This window comes from Lactuca sativa, chromosome 9 (assembly GCF_002870075.4).
Source record: "Lactuca sativa cultivar Salinas chromosome 9, Lsat_Salinas_v11, whole genome shotgun sequence".
NCBI lineage: Eukaryota > Viridiplantae > Streptophyta > Magnoliopsida > Asterales > Asteraceae > Lactuca > Lactuca sativa.
Window position 1 is genome coordinate 132,910,035 of NC_056631.2, and position 19,579 is coordinate 132,929,613.

Here is a 19,579-nt window from a genome sequence, read left to right on the forward strand (position 1 = left end):
CAACTTGCCCCTCTTCCTGAAGCGAATCACTCCTTTCCAAGGAGAGACCTTCAGGAGTACGAAGTCGCCGACCTGAAACTCAAGCTCGGACCGGCGTCTGTCTGCATAACTTTTCTGTCGGCTCTGGGCGGTCAATAACCTCTGTCTAACCTGCTGAATCTCTGTCCCACCTCTCCCCAACAAATGGGGGTCCGACACCTCCTACCATACAACAGCTCAAAGGGCGGCATACCGATGCTCGAATGATGGCTGTTGTTGTAGGAAAACTCCGCCAAGGGCAAATACGCATCCCAGCTACCCCCAAAATCCAACACACACGCCCGAAGCATGTCCTCGAGCATCTGAATCGTCCGCTCACTCTGACCGTCTGTCTGGGGATGATATGCGGTACTAAAATGCAATCTAGTACCCAACTCCTCATGAAATTTCTTCCAGAACCTAGAAGTGAAACGCACATCACGATCTGAAACAATCGAGATCGGCACCCCATGCCGAGATACTACTTCTCTCACATACACCTCCGCCAATTTCTCTGCTGAAAAACTCTCACTAATGGCAAGGAAGTGAGCGCTCTTCATCAATCTGTCTACAATCACCCAAATTGCATCAACTCCTCTGGCAGTCCTCGGCAATTTGGTGATGAAATCCATAGTGATATGTTCCCACTTCCACTCGGGAACCTCCAATGGCTGCAACTTGCCATGCGGTCTCTGGTGCTTGGCCTTAACCCTACGGCAGGTCAAGCACCTCTCGACAAACCACGCGACGTCCCTCTTCATGCAGGGCCACCAATATTCTCTCCTCAAATCCAAATACATCTTTGTAGCCCCGGGATGGATCGAGAATTTCGATCGATGTGCCTCCTCCATTAAAGTAGTACGCGTACCGCCCACAAACGGTACCCAAATCCGACCCTGAAAGGTCATCAACCCTCAAACATCAGTAACGAACTGTGAAACCAAACCAACGACCCGTTCCCTCTTCTGCATCTCCGGTTGCATAGCCTCAGACTGTGCCCCACGAATGGCATCCAGTACTGGAGCTATCACGGTCAACCTCAAACATACATTTCGTAGTGGAGTGCTCTCCCCCTTACGGCTCAACGCATCTGCTACCACATTAGCTTTGCCCGGGTGGTACAGGATCTCGCAATCATAATCCTTGACCACATCCAACCACCTCCTCTGACGCATGTTTAGGTTGGGCTGGTCCATCAAGTACTTCAAACTCTTATGGTCTGTGTATATCGTGCAACGAACCCCATACAAATAATGACGCCAAATCTTGAGGGCGAACACTACCGCCCCCAGCTCTAGATCATGCGTGGGATATCTCGTCTCGTGAGGCTTCAGCTGCCTTGATGCATATGCTATTACATGCCCTCTTTGCATCAGAACTGCACCCAGTCCCGAAATAGATGCATCACAATAAACTACAAAATCCTCCATCCCTTCCGGGAGAGCTAACACCGGGGCTTCGCACAATCTATGGCGAAGTGTCTCAAAAGAGGTCTGCTGTTCGGGTCCCCATGAGAATGCATCCCCCTTTCGGGTCAATCTAGTGAGTGGCACTGCAATTCTGGAGAAGTCCTTAATAAATCTCCGATAATACCCTGCCAATCCAAGGAAACTCCTGATCTCAGAGGGTGACTTCGGCACCTCCCAACTCATCACCGCCTCAACCTTGGCCGGATCGACCAATATTCCTTCCTGATTAACAACATGTCCTAGGAATTGGACCTCCCGCAACCAGAAGTCACACTTGGAGAACTTTGCATAAAGCTTCTCCGATCTCAAAACCCCAAGGACCTCCCTCAAATGTTCCTCATGCTGCTCTCTAGATCTCGAATACACCAAAATATCATCGATAAATACAATCACTGACCGATCCAACATCGGCCTACATACCCTGTTCATGAGATCCATGAATACAGCCGGGGCGTTGGTGAGCCCAAAAGGCATCACCACAAACTCATAATGCCCATATCGTGTCCTGAATGCTGTCTTCTGTACGTCCTCATCCCGCACTTTCACTTGATGATATCCCGACCTCAAGTCGATCTTGGAAAACCAAGATGCTCCCTGCAACTGATCAAATAAATCGTTGATCCTCGGTAATGGGTAACGGTTCTTGACCGTCAACTTGTTCAACTCCCGGTAATCAATGCACATCCGGTGTGAACCATCTTTCTTCTTGACGAACAGAATAGGTGCTCCCCACGGCGAGCTGCTCGGCCGAATGAATCCCTTCCCCAGCAACTCCTGAAGCTGCGAGGATAACTCTTGTATCTCTGGAGGTGCAAGACGATAAGGCACCTTAGCGATAGGCGCGGCTCCCGGAATCAAATCAATACCAAACTCCACTTGCCTCACAGGAGGTACTCCCGGCAGCTCCTCGGGAAAGACATCTGGAAACTCACGCACCACTGGTACCTCCTCAACTGAACTCGGTCTCTCGGAAGTCGCTCGCGTATCCATCACATACGCCACAAAACCCTTACAGCCCTGCTGTAGACACTGCCTCGCTCTGGCGGCCGAACAAAAGGCTGATCCCGAACGCGTACCCTCGCCGTACACCGAAAGAACTCCCCCACTAGGGTCTCGTATAGTCACCAGCTGACGCTCGCAGTCGATGACTGCGCTGAATCGGCTCAACCAGTCCATGCCCACAATGACACAGACATCACCCATCGCGATAGGAATCAGGTCAATCGGAAACTCAACCCCGAAAATCTCTAATACACATCCCCGGAAAACCCCCGTGGCACAAATCACTCTATCATCAGCTATGGAAACTCTCAGAGGCCGACTCAATGCCTCACGACTAACACTGATATGCTGACTAAAGGCCAGAGATACAAAAGACCGACTCGCACCCGAGTCAAATAACACTAAAGCAGGCACAGAATTCACAAGGAAGGTACCTACGCATAACCTAATATAAGCATAATATTTCAACATCAATATAAATACATGAAAGGAAACGTACCAGCCACCACATCGGGCGCAGCGCAGACTTCCTCCGCAGTCAGCTGGAAGGCTCTCCCTCGAGCTCTCGGTGCCTCGATCTTCATAGGCCGACTCTCTGTAGCTCTGATGGCGGCAGGAGCAGATCCCTGAGGTGCTCCGTGCAGCTGCGGACACTCAGCCTTCCGGTGTCCAGTCTGGTTGCAGTGAAAGCACACTGCAAACCCCTTGGGGCAGTCCTTGGCCATGTGCCCCTCCTTGCCACATTTGTAGCAAGACCCCGCTCGGCAAACTCCGTCATGCCCCTTGCCGCACTTTCCGCAAGTGCGGCCCTTCTGGCTCCCTGGTCTGGGATCAGCAGGCTTGGCCCGCTTGGCGGCCGGCTGCGACTGTGCCGGTCGCCGATCCCTCCCCTGAGACTCCGCTTCCTCCCTGGCCTGAGTCTCAAGCTCGATCTCCCTCTTCCGGGCATTTGCCTGAAGCTCGGCAAATGTCCGGTACGAGGAGTTTGCAGCGAACTCCCGAATATCCCGCCTAAGGATGCTCAAGTAGCGACTCATACGTGCCTGCTCAGTGGGCACGTGCTCAGGGCAGAACATCGCCCTCTCGTGGAACATCCTCGTGATTGTTGTAACAGACTCAGTACCCTGCTTGAGGGTCAGAAACTCCCGTGCTAAACGCTCCCTCTCCACCTGGGGAACATACTCATCTCGAAACATGGTGGTGAACCTCTCCCAGGTCACCGCAGAAAGCTCAGCAGGCGTATAATGCGCCGTTGCAAACTTCCACCAGTCCTTCGCTCCCAAGCGAAGCTGGTTCAGCGCGAATCGGACCTTCAAATGCTCAGGAGACGAGCAAGTGAAGAAGCACCCCTCAATATCAGATATCCACCTCATCGCTTCCACCGGATCCTGGGTCCCATCGAACTCTGGTGGTTTTGTGTTGCTGAATTCCCGGAATAGAAACGCATCCCCACCCTGCGGCCTTGTAGCAGTCACCGCTGCGGTAGCCGCTGCAGCAGCAGCCTCAGTAAGAGCGGCATAACGCTCGTCGAACGTCTCAATCAGTGTGGTCTTTATGGACCCAAACATCTCCGGAATCTCTGCCCTGATGGCTGCAGCTACCTCCTCCTGGATGATCCGGCGGATATCCTCCTCACTGGTACCACTGCTCTCGGACGTGAAACGTGTCCTCACCATGATCTACCGCTGAAATACGACATACAATAAATTTAGAATCCCCACGAACACACTCACACTCGTCAACTCTTTCCTCCTTGATTCTTGGCATTCCAAAGATTCTTACTTGGGCTGCACCCCGCTCCAGTGCTTCCAATAGTACGGGCCCAATACTACTGTCCGCACCGCACCAGAATGCACTCCAAGTCCTCCTCTTCGGATTCCAGGTCTCAAGTACTCTAACATGCGGAGACCACTCTCTAATAGATCTCTCATAAGTCCCTCGCTGCTACCTACTCACTCTCAAGCATCTCATAACAGCTCACCTCTCCCTAGACTAAGGCATCACAAATCAGGCCAATCTAGTTCTACTAGCAATGCCTAGCCTACTCTAGCATGCAGATACATCATATCAATATTAACATCACATAATGTAAGGGTATTTTGGGAAATCACCGTTCGGGCGCGGGCTGATCGTACACACATCTCTTGCTCTGCGTCTTTTCAAAAATCTTTTAATCTTTTGAAAATTACATCTCAAATCCTCAGTTTGAGTTCAAATACGCCCGAAGGTGTACTCGAATCCCTCAAACCAAGGCTCTGATACCAAATTGTAAAACCAAGAATTTAAAAACAATTTTTCGCATTTTATAAAGGCAAATTCATTTAGTATTCATAAAACATCATTGTTTGTAATTCATTTCATAACATATAAAAACCCTAAGATCACATAATATAAAACACCCGCGTGTGTGCACTGATCAGGCCGGCGCCTTCCCGCGATCCTCACTAGTACCTGAAACAAATAACCCTTACACACATATGCCTTTCCAGGCCATACTCTACGCGACCTTCCAGTCCATGTGTCTCAGGGGACTTCCGTCCTAACTCCCAGTAGACCTTCCGGTCCTACTCGTATCGACCTTTCGGTCCATGACTCCCTGACCTTCTGGTCCACGTCATAATGCCTTCCGGCCCATATCATACGTAGCATATATATCACATTCATAACGCATACAGAACCTGCAACGCATATCATACAAAGCATGCAACTCATAACATACAAGACCTTTCGGTCACACATAGGTACCTTTCTAGGTACTATAGTGAGAAGACTCACCTCAGATATCTCGATAAGTCTCTGTCTTGGTAGAAATGTGATTTAGCCTCCGCCTAATCACATAAAGCTAATACTCCCATAAATACAATTGAACTCAACCCTAAAAGTCAACAAGGTCAACGGTCAACTTTGACCCGACTTGGCGAGTGCACTAGGGCGACTCGGCGAGTCTACACGTGTCCACAGACTCACTCTTAGACCCTCTATTGGCACGTCGAGTACTCCCCTGACTCGACGAGTTCCACCGGGCAAGAATCACGGGGCCACCCCGACTCAACTCGCCGAGTCCCAAGAACAACTCGGCGAGTTCCAACTCAAACTCAGACCCGTGACTCTCCCTGACTCACCGAGTCATTCCCCTAACTCAACAAGTCCATTCACTGAGTGATTTACGGGAAACCTTCAAACTACTCGTCGCGTCTGTTCTTCGGACTCGGCGAGTTCATGCCATGCACAAACTCAAAACGAATTCTGAGGTTAGATCTGTTCCATACAATCATAGATCTAGCCTCCCCATGATAAACCCGTAAAGTTCGAACCTTGACACACATATAACATAGAAATGGTCCAAAATGGTGATTTAGCCCCAAAAATGACATTCTAAGCTCATGACTTCCAAAATGGCTCATAAAGCTCCAAGGGTTAAGGTCTCTGGACCTCTTTGAGTCCAGATCCAAAGCACAAACTCGAAAGGGGACTAAATACTTTACATACTCTTCTTCTAAAGGGTCTAAAAACCCTAACTCTAAGAATCAACACCCAAAACTGGAGAAGGTCCGAAGGAGTACCTTTATATGAAGCCCTTGATCTCTGAAGACACTAGATTTGCACTTCCTTCAGCCTTCTTTGCCATGGTCACCTTCTCCTTCAAATTTCACCAACAAAAGATCAAGAATAGCCTCTCTTCACCTTACAAAAAACCTAAGACTCTCTCTGGGGTGTGGTAGCCACAATGGACGGCCATAAGGGCCTTGATATAGGTCTCAAACCCTGGAAATTAGGGTTTCATTAAACAGCGTGGACTCGCCGAGTCCAGCTGTGAACTCGCATCCAAATCCGCGACCATACTCGGCGAGTCTAGACGCTAACTCACCGAGTTCCCCCACAAAACCCAAAAATAAAGGGACAAAATCTCATACCTGAAATCCAGGTGTTACAGATTTAAGTAAAGATTTGATGAGCATTGTTTCATATGTGAGTTCCACATTAAAAGTCTATGCAATTTAGCAAAGCTTTGATTTGCATTGTTTAATTCTTGAGTTCCACAATAGATGTAGACTTTGCAATTTAGCTAAGCTTTGATGAGCATTGTTAAATTCTTGAGTTCCACAATAGAAGTCTATGAAATTTAAGCAAAGCTTTGATGAGCATTGTTTCATTCTTTAATGTCACATTAGAAGTCTATGCAATTTAGCAAAGCTTTGATGTGCATTGTTTAATTCTTGAGTTCCACACTAGAAATAGTCTTCGCAATTTAGCAAAGCTTTGATGAGCATTGTTTAATTCATGACTTCCACAATTGATGTGGTGTTTTCAGTTTAGCAAAGCTTTTATGAGCATTGTTTAATTCTTGAGTTCTACAATAGAAGTCTATGCAATTTACAAAGGTTTTGATGAGCATTGTTTAATTCTTGAGTTCTACAATAGAAGTCTATGCAATTTACAAAGGTTTTGATGAGCATTGTTTAATTCTTGAGTTCCACATTACAAGCAGTGTTCGCTATTTAGCAAAGCTTTGATGAGTATTGTTTATTTCTTGAGTTCCACAATAAAAGTCAATGCAATTTAAGCAAACCTTTGATGAGCATTCTTTCATTCTTGAGTTCCACAATAGAAGTCTATGCAATTTAAGCAAAGCTATTATGAGCATCGTTTAATTCTTAAGTTCCACAATAGAAGTCTATGCAATTTAAGCAAAGCTTTGATGAGTATTGTTTCATTCTTGGGCTCTATGTTAGAAGTCTATGCAATTTTGCAAAGCATTGATGAGCATTGTTTAATTCTTGAGTTCCATAATATATATAGTCTTTTCAATTTAGCAAAGCTTTGATGACCATAGTTTAATTCTTGAGTTCCAAAATCGTGTATGCAATTTATGCAAAGCTTTGATGAGCATTGTTTAATACTTGAGTTCCACATTAGAAGTCTATGCAATTTAGCAAAGCTTTGATGTGCATTGTTTAATTCTAGAGTTCCACAATAGAAGTAATCATCGCAATTTAGCAAAGGTTTGATGAGCATTGTTTAGTTCTTTAGTTCCACAATATAAGTCTAAGCAATTTAAGTAAAGCTTTGATGAGCATTGTTTCATTATTGAGTTCCACATTAGAAGTCTATGCAATTTTGCAAAGTTTTGATGAGCACTGTTTAATTCTTGAGTTCCACGATAAAAGTAATCCTCGCAATTTAGCAAAGCTTTGATGAGCAATGATTAATTCTTAAGTTCCACAATAGAAGTCTATACAATTTAAGTGAAGCTTTGATGAGCATTGTTTCATTCTTGAGTTCCACATTAGATGTCTATGCAATTTAGCAAAGCTTTGATTTGCATTGTTTAATTCTTGAGTTCCACAATAGATGTAGACTTTGCAATTTAGATAAGCTTTAATGAGCATTGTTAAATTCTTGAGTTCCACAATAGAAGTCTATGCAATTTAAGCAAAGCTTTGATGAGCATTGTTTCATTCTTTAGTTCCACATTAGAAGTCTATGCAATTCAGCAAAGCTGTGATGTGCATTGTTTAATTTTTGAGTTCCACAATAGAAGTAGTCTTTGTGTCACACCCCGAAACCGAAGGCGGAAACGTTCTGGGGCGGAGGACATCATGAATATCGCAACCAATGTACATAGTAAGCGTAGTAAACACAAAGCAATACATTACATAATGTTATTACATTTGTTTGAAATCAAAGTGTTACATGTGTCATACATATACATATCATATGAACAAAAGTAAAGACGTGTCTTCTACGTACTCCGTCTTCGCCAAAAGGATCGCTAGTACCTGTCTAATGTGGACCTGAGAATACAAGCAGTTTGAAAATCAACATAAAGCTGGTGAGTTCATAAGACGTTTGTTTTCTGAAAATGTACAAGTTTCCTTTGGTTCTCCGAAAAAGTTTGTTATCCAAGAAAATCCCATATTTTCTTATAAGTGTAGTTTAGTTATCCATTAGTTACACGGTCTAGTTAAGAACAGTTCAGTTATCCCAGGAAAAACCCTTATTTTCCTAAAAGTAAAGTTTAGTTAATGTTCTGAATTTCCGTTAAATACAACTGTGTATAGTCTAATACGTAAGACTATATATTGAAATTCATGGGATTACTATCTCGTACTAGATATAAGATAACCTTAATACACAAAGACTATAGATTGAAAGTCATGGGATTACCGTCCCGTACTAGATATAATACTATGGAAATACCATCCCGTACTAGATATAAGATAGCTTGAGATACACGAAACTATAGATAGATATAGATTGAAAACCATGGGATTACCATCTCGTACTAGATATAGATTGAAAACCATGGGATTATCATCCCGTACTAGATATAGATTCAAAACCATGGGATTATCATCTCGTACTAGATACAAGAAACTATAGATAGAAGATAGATATAAAATCAAATCCGTGAATAAACTTATATTAATACGTATTGTGAGTCGGGTAACCGTGCTGATGCGACACCGAGACCTCCTTGACGTTCGTCAGACGTCGGACAATTTCTAGAATTTGTCACCCCAGGCGTGCCCGCCTAACTGTAGCTAGCAGTTTAGGTGTGGGATTGTCAGTCCCAAATAGATCTATTCACAAATTCCATTCTCTCCCTCTAGGAGACTCTGGTTACACTTCCGGGGAGGATTTACTGATAACCCAAAGGGTTTAATAATGACGAATATCACAAGCTAATATTAAATTATTCACGGTGTTCTCCGACGTTATCAAACATACTAATCATTTTGGAACATAATACGGTAAAAACAGTTTAATACAAAGAAACTATCTGGTATAATACTTTACAATAACCAGAGATAAACTGAATCAGACATAGTTTATCTATTAACATTACATGAAATCCGAATTCATAAAACGAGAACTGAAGATCCCAAATTATTCCCATAATAATTTGATTGATTTGATTGTTTCCTTTACTGAAATCCATGTAGTTGTATTCGATAAAACATCCCTTATGCTCCGTATAATACATAAGGGGTAAAGATATCAAAAGTTTGCCAGATATTTATAGAATTACATCAGTTTTTAAGTTTCGAAAACATTTATAGTTTGCTTGTATCCCCCTCCCCTGAAAACATTGAAAAACATTGAAAAAGGCGTAGGGGTATGAACTCACCAATCGAAGAACGTGTCATCTAGGATGCTAAGTGTCAGATCGGGGCTTGATAACGCGTGAGGTTCTTATGTAATATGAAATGATACACAATTGTATCTAATTATACTTTGAATCACTAATTAGAGAAGACTATACGCTCCAAGACGCGAAAATACTTTAAAATAAGTGTTTGGAGTGACCCCGATGACATCTAAGGACGTATAAGGCTTGGATATGGAGTTTATTTTTCAAGAGTAAACTCATAAGAGGGTTTACGGCCCTAATGACCCTCTCCCCATGAGTTTACGGTAGTAAACTCATGGTGGGGTGTTCTATGATGTTAAATGGCCTTATATCACTTGGGAAAATTAGCTAGGATCAAATCTAGGGCATAGGAATGGATTAAACTCACATATGGACCATTTAATGGAGTTTACGATAGTAAACTAGGAGTTTACGGCCGTAAACTCCCCCACACTCAATCCCTTGATGTTTTGGTGGTTCTAGGTCATTACAATGCACATAGGAAGGTTCTAGGGTTGATTCCATGGCTTAGGAAGTGTTTGGGACTTGAATTGACCTTGGAAAAGTAGTTTACGGTCTATGAATATGTTCTTGAGAGTTTACTACCTTAAACAGATGAGTTTACAACCGTAAACTCATGTTTGTCCAAGATTCATGGGTTTTGGTGGTTGAAAGTCAAGCATACTAAGTTCTAGACCCATTTCTAAACCATACAAGGTGTTAAGGGCACTTTAACACCCATTGGATGAGTTTAAGGTCTAAGGAGATAAGTTTACGGTCCAAGAATGTTCTTGGGATGTAAACTCAAGCTTGTCCCATTTGTATATGATTTGGTGCATTTCTTGAAGGATTAAAAGGTTCTATACTCTCATGGAAGCCTGTTGGAGGTGTTTAGGGGCAAACTAACACCTTAAAATGAGTTTACTCCCCATGAATAGGTGTTTACGGTCCAAGCATGTGCTTGGGCCGTAAAATCATGCTTATGCCCCAAATGATGAGTTCAAAAGTCCATGCAATTAAGTCCCTTAGTCATATCTAAGCTCCAAATGAGGTTTGGAAGGTTTAAGGCTCAAAACCCCTTATTACATGTGTTCACGGCCTAAGGACGTTCCACGACCGTAAACACATGTTTATGGTCCTTTTCCTCATATATTTCATGAATTTGAAGGCCAAAGGTGTTATACTAGGAGCTAGGATAGTTACCTTGATGATTTGGAGCTTGATTTGGATGATTTTTGCTTGATTTCGAGTTTTAGAGAGAGAAAGTAGAGAGAGAGTGAAAAAGGCTTCAAATGAGGCTCTCTCAACTTTATATATGCTCAAAGTCTGGGACACGGTGGAATTCTACCAGATACTGACGCTATACGAGGCTTTTGGGCACACCCGATTAAGTTACCGTAATTGCAACTAAGATGAAGCTAATTATTTTCTAAAGGAAATTAGAAAATATTTTAAAGTTTTAAAATGTATCCCGACACTTCTGAAATTTAAAGAGAAGTTGCAATTAAATTAAATTAAAACAAAGTTAACGGAAAAATTGGAACGTAACGGCTTTATTAACGGAACCGGGTTACGATAACGGAACGAACTTCAGGTTGTCACACTTCGCAATTTAAAAAAGCATTGATGAGCATTGTTTAATTCTTGAGTTCCACAATTGATGTGGTGCTTTCAGTTTAGCAAAGCTTTTAAGAGCATTGTTTAATTCTTGAGTTCCACAATAGAAGTCTATGCAATTTACGAAGGTTTCGATGAGCATTGTTTAATTCTTGAGTTCCACATTACAAGTAGTCTTCGCTATTTAGCAAAGCATTGATGAGTATTGTTTATTTCTTGAGTTCCACAATAAAAGTCTATGAAATTTAAGCAAACCTTTGATGAGCATTCTTTCATTCTTGAGTTCCAAATTAAAAGTCTATGCAATTTTCCAAATCATTGATGAGTATAGTTGAATTCTAGAGTTCCATAATAGATGCAGTCTTCGCAATTTGGCAAAGCTATTATGAGCATCGTTTAATTCTTAAGTTCCACAATAGAAGTCTATGCAATTTAAGCAAAGCTTTGATGAGCATTGTTTCATTCTTGGGCTCTATGTTGGAAGTCTATCCAATTTTTCAAAGCATTGATGAGCATTGTCTAATTTTTGAGTTCCATAATATAAATAGTCTTTGCAATTTAGCAAAGCTTTGATAAGCATTGTTTAATTCTTGAGTTCCACAATCGTGTATGCAATTTAAGCAAAGCTTTTATAAGCATTGTTTTATACTTGAGTTCCACATTAGAAGTCTATTCAATTTAGCAAAGCTTTGATGAGCATTGTTTAATTCCAGAGTTCCACAATAGAAGTCATCTTCACAATTTAGCAAAGGTTTGATGAGCATTATTTAATTCTTCAGTTCCATAATAGAAGTCTATGCAATTTAAGCAAAGCTTTGATGAGCATTGTTTCATTCTTTAGTTCCACATTAGAAGTCTATGCAATTTAGCAAAGCTTTGATGTGCATTGTTTAATTCTTGAGTTCCACAGTAGAAGTAGTCTTCGCAATTTAGCAAAGCTTTGATGAGCATTGTTTAATTCATGACTTCCACAATTGATGTGGTGTTTTCAGTTTAGCAAAGCTTTTATGAGCATTGTTTAATTCTTGAGTTCCACAATAGAAGTCTATGCAATTTACAAAGGTTTTGATGAGCATTTTTGAATTCTTGAGTTCCACATTATAAGTAGTCTTCTCTATTTAGCAAAGCTTTGATGAGTATTGTTTATTTCTTGAGTTCAACAATAAAAGTCTATGCAATTTAAGCAAACCTTTGATGAGAATTCTTTCATTCTTGAGTTCCACATTAGAATTCTATGCAATTTTGCAAATCTTTGATGAGTATTGTTTAATTCTAGAGTTCCAAAATAGATGTAGTCTTCGCAATTTAGCAACGCTATTATGAGCATCATTTAATTGTTAAGTTCCACAATAGAAGTCTATGCAATTTAAGCAAAGCTTTGATGAGCATTATTTCATTCTTGGGCTCTATGTTAGAATTCTATGAAATTTTGCAAAGCATTGTTTAATTCTTGAGTTCCATAATATAAATAGTCTTTGCAATTTAGCAAAGCTTTTATGAGCAATGATTAATTCTTGAGTTGCACAATCGTGTATGCTATTTATGCAAAGCTTTGATGAGCATTGTTTAATACTTGAGTTCCACATTAGAAGTCTATGCAATTTACCAGAGCTTTGATGAGCATTGTTTAATGCTAGAGTTCCACAATAGAAGTAATCTTCGCAATTTAGCAAAGGTTTGATGAGCATTGTTTAATTCTTTAGTTCCATAATAGAATTCTAAGAAATTTAAGCAAAGCTTTATCATATTGATTCATTATTGATTTTCACATTAGAAGTCTATCAATTTTTCAAAGTTTTGATGAGCATTGTTTAATTTTTGAGTTCCACAATAAAAGTAGTCTTCGCAATTTAGCAAAGCTTTGATGAGCAATGTTTAATTCTTAAGTTCCACAATAGAAGTCTATGCAATTTAAGCAAAGCTTTGATGAGCATTGTTTCATTCTTGAGTTCCACAATAGATGTCTATGCAATTTAGCAAAGCTTTGATTCACATTGTTTAACTCTTGAGTTCCACAATAGATGTAGACTTTGCAATTTAGCTAAGCGAAGATGAGCATTGTTAAATTCTTGAGTTCCACAATAGAAGTCTATGCAATTTAAGCAAAGCTTTGATGAGCATTGTTTCATTCTTTAGTTCCACATTAGAAGTCTATGCAATTTAGCAAAGCTTTGATGTGCATTGTTTAGTTCTTGAGTTCCACAGTAGAAGCAGTCTTCGCAATTTAGCAAAGCTTTAATGAGCATTGTTTAATTCTTGAGTTCCATAATTGTTGTGGTGTTTTCAGTTTAGCAAAGCTTTTATGAGCATTGTTTAATTCTTGAGTTCCACAATAGAAGTATATGCAATTTATAAAGGTTTTGATGAGCGTTGTTTAATTGTTGAGTTCCACATTACAAGTAGTCTTCGCTATTTAGCAAAGCTTTGATGATTATTGTTTATTTCTTGAGTTCTACAATAAAAGTCTATGCAATTTAAGAAAACCTTTGATGAGAAATCTTTCATTCTTGAGTTCCACATTATAAGTCTACGCAATTTTGCAAATCTTTGATGAGTATTGTTGAATTCTAGAGTTCCATAATAGATGTAGTTTTCGCAATTTAGCAATGCTATTATGAGTATCGTTTAATTCTTAAGTTCCATAATAGAAGTCTATGCAATTTAAGCAAAGCTTTGATAAGCATTGTTTCATTCTTGGGCTCTATGTTGGAAGTCTTTGCAATTTAGCAAAGCATTGATGAGTTCCATAATATAAATAGTTTTTGTAATTTAGCAAAGCTTTAATGAGCGTTGTTTAATTCTTGAGTTCCACAATCGTGTATGCAATTTAAGCAAAGCTTTGATGAGCATTGTGTAATACTTGAGTTCCACATTAGAAGTCTACGCAATTTAGCAAAGCTTTGAAGAGCATTGTTTAATTCCAGAGTTCCACAATAGTAGTAATCTTCGCAATTTAGCAAAGGTTTGATGAGCATTGTTTAATTCTTTTTTTTTTTGAAAGAGCCAAAGCTCAGCAAACTTTATTAAAAAGAATAAAAGAATACAAGGAACAAAACATCAAACAAAATACAAATATAACCATCCTATCCATAACCAACTACCAAACCATTTCCTAATAAGAAGAAATAACCACTCACAACCCCAAAACAACCTAAAATCCTTAAAGGTAGCCCAAAAACTTATTGAAAGAGGGAAAAAAGGTAACTTCACCCCCTTGCTCCAACCAAACCTCCAAAAGATAAAGAAACCAAAGCAAGGGGTAAGGCCCTTAAAAAAACCCTCAGTCCATAAGCTAACCTTTAAGAAAAAAACCCTCAAGTTCAAAACCCATAAACCACAAAAAACAAGGAAATCCCAATAAACTAAACCACAAATAAACATAACATCAAAAAGAAAACAGGAAAGCCCCTCACGACAATTAGTCCCAAAGCTCCTGTCGTAATCCTTGTCCTTTACATCCTTCAAAGTCCTCATCAGGGAATCCATAGTCTCTCCACAGCTATTGCCCACCACCAACCTTTGCTTCGCCTTTCTGCACCACAAACTCAAAAAGAAACACATGAAAATAACACCAAAACACCAGTGAATCAAATTAAGTTTCATACTAGACATGGCATCAATCACATGTCTAGGATTCTCTATTTGGGTAATCTCAATTAAGATCATATCCAAACAGCAAATCCCATAGGTACAAGTCACATGATTTAAGAGTAAACTCTCCAACCAGTGACATATTCCGTCAATTCCTTTGTGCATATTTTTATTCCCAAAATACCCCCACCATATACCATTAATAACATCATCCTTATTTAACTGCCACCACTGCCAAACCCAAAACCATAACCAACCACACTCCAAACAGCAAAACCAGAAAATGATCTCCATTATTCAACATTCTCAATTCCCGAAATACCCCAGATCACATAAACCTTATTATTGATCATTTTAACTCTTTTCCTTAATCCCATCAGCTTCAAACGAATCTCATTCTCAATACTAGCTATAACCCCCTCAACTGATATTCTGCTAGAACCAAAAAGTCTAGCGTTTCTCTCTCTCCAAATATTAGACACACAGCTAGCAATCATACATTTAATGATCAAATTCTCCCCTGTCTTCAGTTTAAGCATTCTGCTCAACATTAAAATAAGATCATTCCATTCAACCGTTCTTAAATTTAGCCCCACTTTACTGCAGAAATATTTCCAAATTCTAGAGGAATACTCACAATTAAAGAATAAATGGCTATGCGAATCAGGCACATTATCACAAAAAGGACACAGCAAGTTACCAGCCAATTCCCATCCTCTAACCCTATCCTGAGTTTTTAATCTGTTCAGGACAGCCAACCATAAAATAAAAGAGTTGCGAGGAATGCAATTATTATACCAAACAAGATCAAACCAAGGCATAATATCCCCAAAATTATTCAAATCATTCCACACCTGTTTGCATGAGAATTTTCTGCATATACCTCCCTTATCCCTCCATCCAACAACATCATTCAAATTAGAATCAATACAAAACATAGGAGCTTCAGTCAATCCAGGGAACTTATTAACCCATTCAACCGGCCATGAATAAGAATCAAACTCAAGAACATCACAAACTAAAGCAGAATCACTAAGACCATTACTAATCCACTCTCTCCTAGGGATAATAGTACAAAGGATACCTATTGGATGCCACCAATCATGCCATAAAGAAGTGTTCCGCCCATTACCCACACATGAAATAACATGAGGTCTAACAGTATTCCTTATCTCCAAAAATCTCTTCCATGTCCAGTTCATACTCTTTTTCTGCAGAATATCACAAAAATTCCTGCTGCCTATATAATTGATTCTCACCCACTGCACCCACAGGGAATTTTTGTTATTAACCACATTCCAAACATGTTTAGCAAGTAAAGCATCATTCCATTTCCTCAAATTCTTTATTCCCAGCCCACCATACTCCTTAGGTTTGCAAATTTCAAGCCACTTAACTTTAGCTTTACCTTTGACTATCTCACCATTAGCCCATAAAAAACTCCTGCACATCTTTTCAATCTCATTAATAGTAGCAATTGGAATTTTAAAAATAGAAGCCCAATAAACATGAATAGAAGTTAAGACCGAATTAATGAGTTGCAATCTGCCAGCAAAAGATAAGGTTTTACACTTCCAATTGAAAATTCTCAACTTAATCTTTTCAATCAACTTTTTACAATCTCTATCAAACAATTTAGTAACACACATAGGAACCCCCAAATATTTAAACGGAAATTTCCCAACTTCATAAGGAAGAATACCCAAAATAATCCTTCTCATATTAGGCTTAACACAACTGAAATAAATCTGACTTTTTTCCATACTAACCTTCAGCCCTGAAATCTTATTGAAATCATCAAGGGCATTCCTTATAATTCTGGCCGAGTTCCCATTACCATAAGAAAAAATTAACAAATCATCAGCAAAACATAAATGGGAAATTTTGAGGCTCAAACACTTACTATGGAACTTAAAATTCAAAGAATCTTCAATAAGCTTTCCCATAATAATATTGAAAACCTCCATAACTATAGTAAATAGGTAAGGAGATAAAGGATCTCCCTGCCTAAGCCCACGCTTTCCTTCAAAATACCCATGATCTTCACCATTAAAATTGAGCATGAACCACGGGGAAGAAACACAAGCCATAATCCATTTAACCATGACTGGATGAAACCCAAATCCCTGCAGAACTCTATTAAGAAAATCCCAATCCACCGTATCATAAGCCTTTTGTATATCAATCTTTATCGTACATTTAGGGGTACCTCTCTTTTTTTTGTACCCCACCATCAACTCCTGAGCAAGAAGAATATTGTCCAAAATAGATCTACCAGGAATAAAAGCTGATTGGTTATTACTTACAATATCTCCCAAACAATTTCTAATTCTATTCACTATAATCTTACTGATACACTTATAAAAAGTGTTACAGCAAGCTATAGGTCTAAAATCAGACACTTTCCTCGGAACCTCAACTTTAGGGACCAGAACAATTCTCGTGGCATTAATCCCATTCAACAATTTACCAGTCCAAAAAATTCTCTCACAGCCTTACAAACATCTGGACCAACAATACTCCAAGAACTTTTAAAAAATTTTGAAGAATACCCATCAGGCCCAGGGGCACGATTGTCATCTATGTCAAACATCGCCAATTTAATTTCTTCATCAGTAACCACTCTAATCATATCAACAGCCACCCTACTGTCCAATTTTTTAGGAAAAAACTCATCATTTAAGCCCGACAAATCAGTATCATCCTTACATCCCAAAAACTTATTAAAATGAGACACAAATTTCTCTATCATAGCCTTCCCACTCACCCAACGACCATCTTCATTCAGAACCATCTGAATACGATTATTGATACCCTTGCTTTTAACAATTTTGTGAAAGAATTTAGAGTTATTGTCCCCATCCTGTAACCATTTGATTTTAGCACGCTGAGCAAGAATCTTTTCTTCATCATTACAAGCAATATTAAAATCTAAGAAAATATTAGCATGCTCTTCCCTAATCTTGCAATCAAAAGGATTATTGTCAATATCTTGTTGTTTACATTCCAAATCCTTTCTTAATTTCTGAATTCTTTTTCCAGCTCCCCAATATTTATTACACATCTCCCTGCAATGTTTTTTGAGAATCTTCAACTTTTGTGTCACTTTAAACATAAAAAAAACCATCAATATTCTTATCCCAAACCTCCTTAACCAAAGGGAGAAATTCGTCCTTCTCAGAGATAAAATTCGCAAATCTAAAAAAAGGTTTCCACTTCACTTTGTTACCAGGAAAATTTAAAATAGCAGGGCAATGATCCGAATTTCTGTATGGTTTAAAGACAGCATGAGCAAGAGGATGGTTCGACATAAATTTTTGATTAACCATAACTCTATCAAGCTTCTTCAACAGCCCCATATTACCCATAGGAGTTTTGTTCCATGTAAACTGAAACCCATAAGACTTCAAGTCCTCCACTTCAATAAAACTCAAACAATCAACAAAATCTTCAACTCCTTTAGGAGTTCTAGAACAGCTTTCAGAATATTCCGAAGGTTTTATAGCAACATTAAAATCACCTAATAAACCCCAAGCTTCCCTATTAACAACCAAACTATGTTTTTTCAAATTATCCCAAAGTAATCTTCTTTCAATATAATTCGAAGCAGCATATATAAAAGACAAATACATGCCAAGATCTGAATTACACAATTTAACATAACAATGAATAACCTGTTTGGATTGAGAAAGCAGTATCACATCAAAAAGTCTAGGATTCCACCCCACTATTATTCTAGTACCAGCTTCACAACTATTATTATTAGAGATCCAATCCCACTGCCCAAAAGTCTTAGCACAAACACTCTTGAGATTTAAGATTTTGACATGAGATTCAATCACAGCACAAATACCAAGGTTATTACACCTAATAACATCAATAACCTCCTTCTGCTTAACAGATTTATTCAATCCCCTAACATTCCAAGCACCAACAGACATCATTGGGAAATAATAGAATTTTTGGCATTTACCTCCTCAAATGCCTGAGAGTTCCCCATCTTACTGCTATTATTATCCAACTCCAACTTATCTTTATTCACTTTATTACTTTCATTTCCTTTCTTCTTCCCCTCTCCCTTGATTGAAGAAATCAATTTGTTATTCTTGCTTTCATTAGAACCCATTCCAGCATCACCACTATCAACATTTTGATTAGCAACTGTCTTCACAATCTTATCATCCTCTTCCATTTTATCCAAAACTTCCTCTTCAATCTCTCCCAAGATTTCAAAACTGTTTTTATTACTTAATCCCTCCCCTATTATATTCTCACTACCAATACTAAAATTGCCCATCTCTGCCTTATTATCCTTTTTAACTACAACCTCCTGCTTATTATTCTCCTTCAACCCCCGACTACCTATAACATCCTGCCCATTAACAAACTTCTCGTAATTTCTATTCTTTTCTAAATTCCAGTGACTTACTCCTTTATTACTCCAATTCCAATTTTGCCCTTTACCATTTCCACCTCTGTTCCCATTATTGCCTTTAGAGAAAATACCCCTTCTCCAATTCCCATTCTTCCCATTATTCTTCATATTATTCAATTGATTATAACCCTCTTGAGAATTGCTAGTGCCTTCACCATCATTGTTACCCTTTACCTTTTTATATTTAACTTCTGTGAAACCATCCCCATTAACAACTTCCTTCCCTTTATTATTCTTTAAATTTCTCACTTCTCCATTATTATCCTCCTTCACAACATTCATAGCAGCAGCACAAACTTTATCAACATGCCC

At 39.5% G+C, this 19,579-nt stretch overlaps 1 protein-coding gene across 1 annotated transcript; it reads right to left on the bottom strand.

Annotated features, from left to right (window-relative positions):
* Positions 1-14,740: 14,740 nt before the first annotated feature.
* On the bottom strand, positions 14,741-18,773 carry LOC128129108 (uncharacterized). Its single transcript, XM_052767789.1, has 7 exons — positions 18,575-18,773; positions 18,062-18,472; positions 17,303-17,937; positions 16,867-17,189; positions 15,171-16,275; positions 14,866-15,063; positions 14,741-14,773 (listed from the first exon to the last, which is right to left on the bottom strand). The coding sequence occupies exons 1-7, from the start codon at positions 18,771-18,773 to the stop codon at positions 14,741-14,743; spliced, it is 2,904 nt and encodes a 967-aa protein (XP_052623749.1).
* Between the last annotated feature and the right edge of the window lie 806 nt (positions 18,774-19,579).

Coding starts and splice junctions, on each gene's coding strand:
- LOC128129108 (XM_052767789.1), bottom strand. CDS start 18,773: ATGTCTGTTGGTGCTTGGAATGTTAGGGGATTGAATAAATCTGTTAAG. Junction 17,938..18,061: donor TGCTATTTTAAATTTTCCTG/GTAACAAAGTGA, acceptor TTATGTTTAAAG/TGACACAAAAGTTGAAGATT. Junction 15,064..15,170: donor TTAAAATGATCAATAATAAG/GTTTATGTGATC, acceptor TGGGTTTGGCAG/TGGTGGCAGTTAAATAAGGA.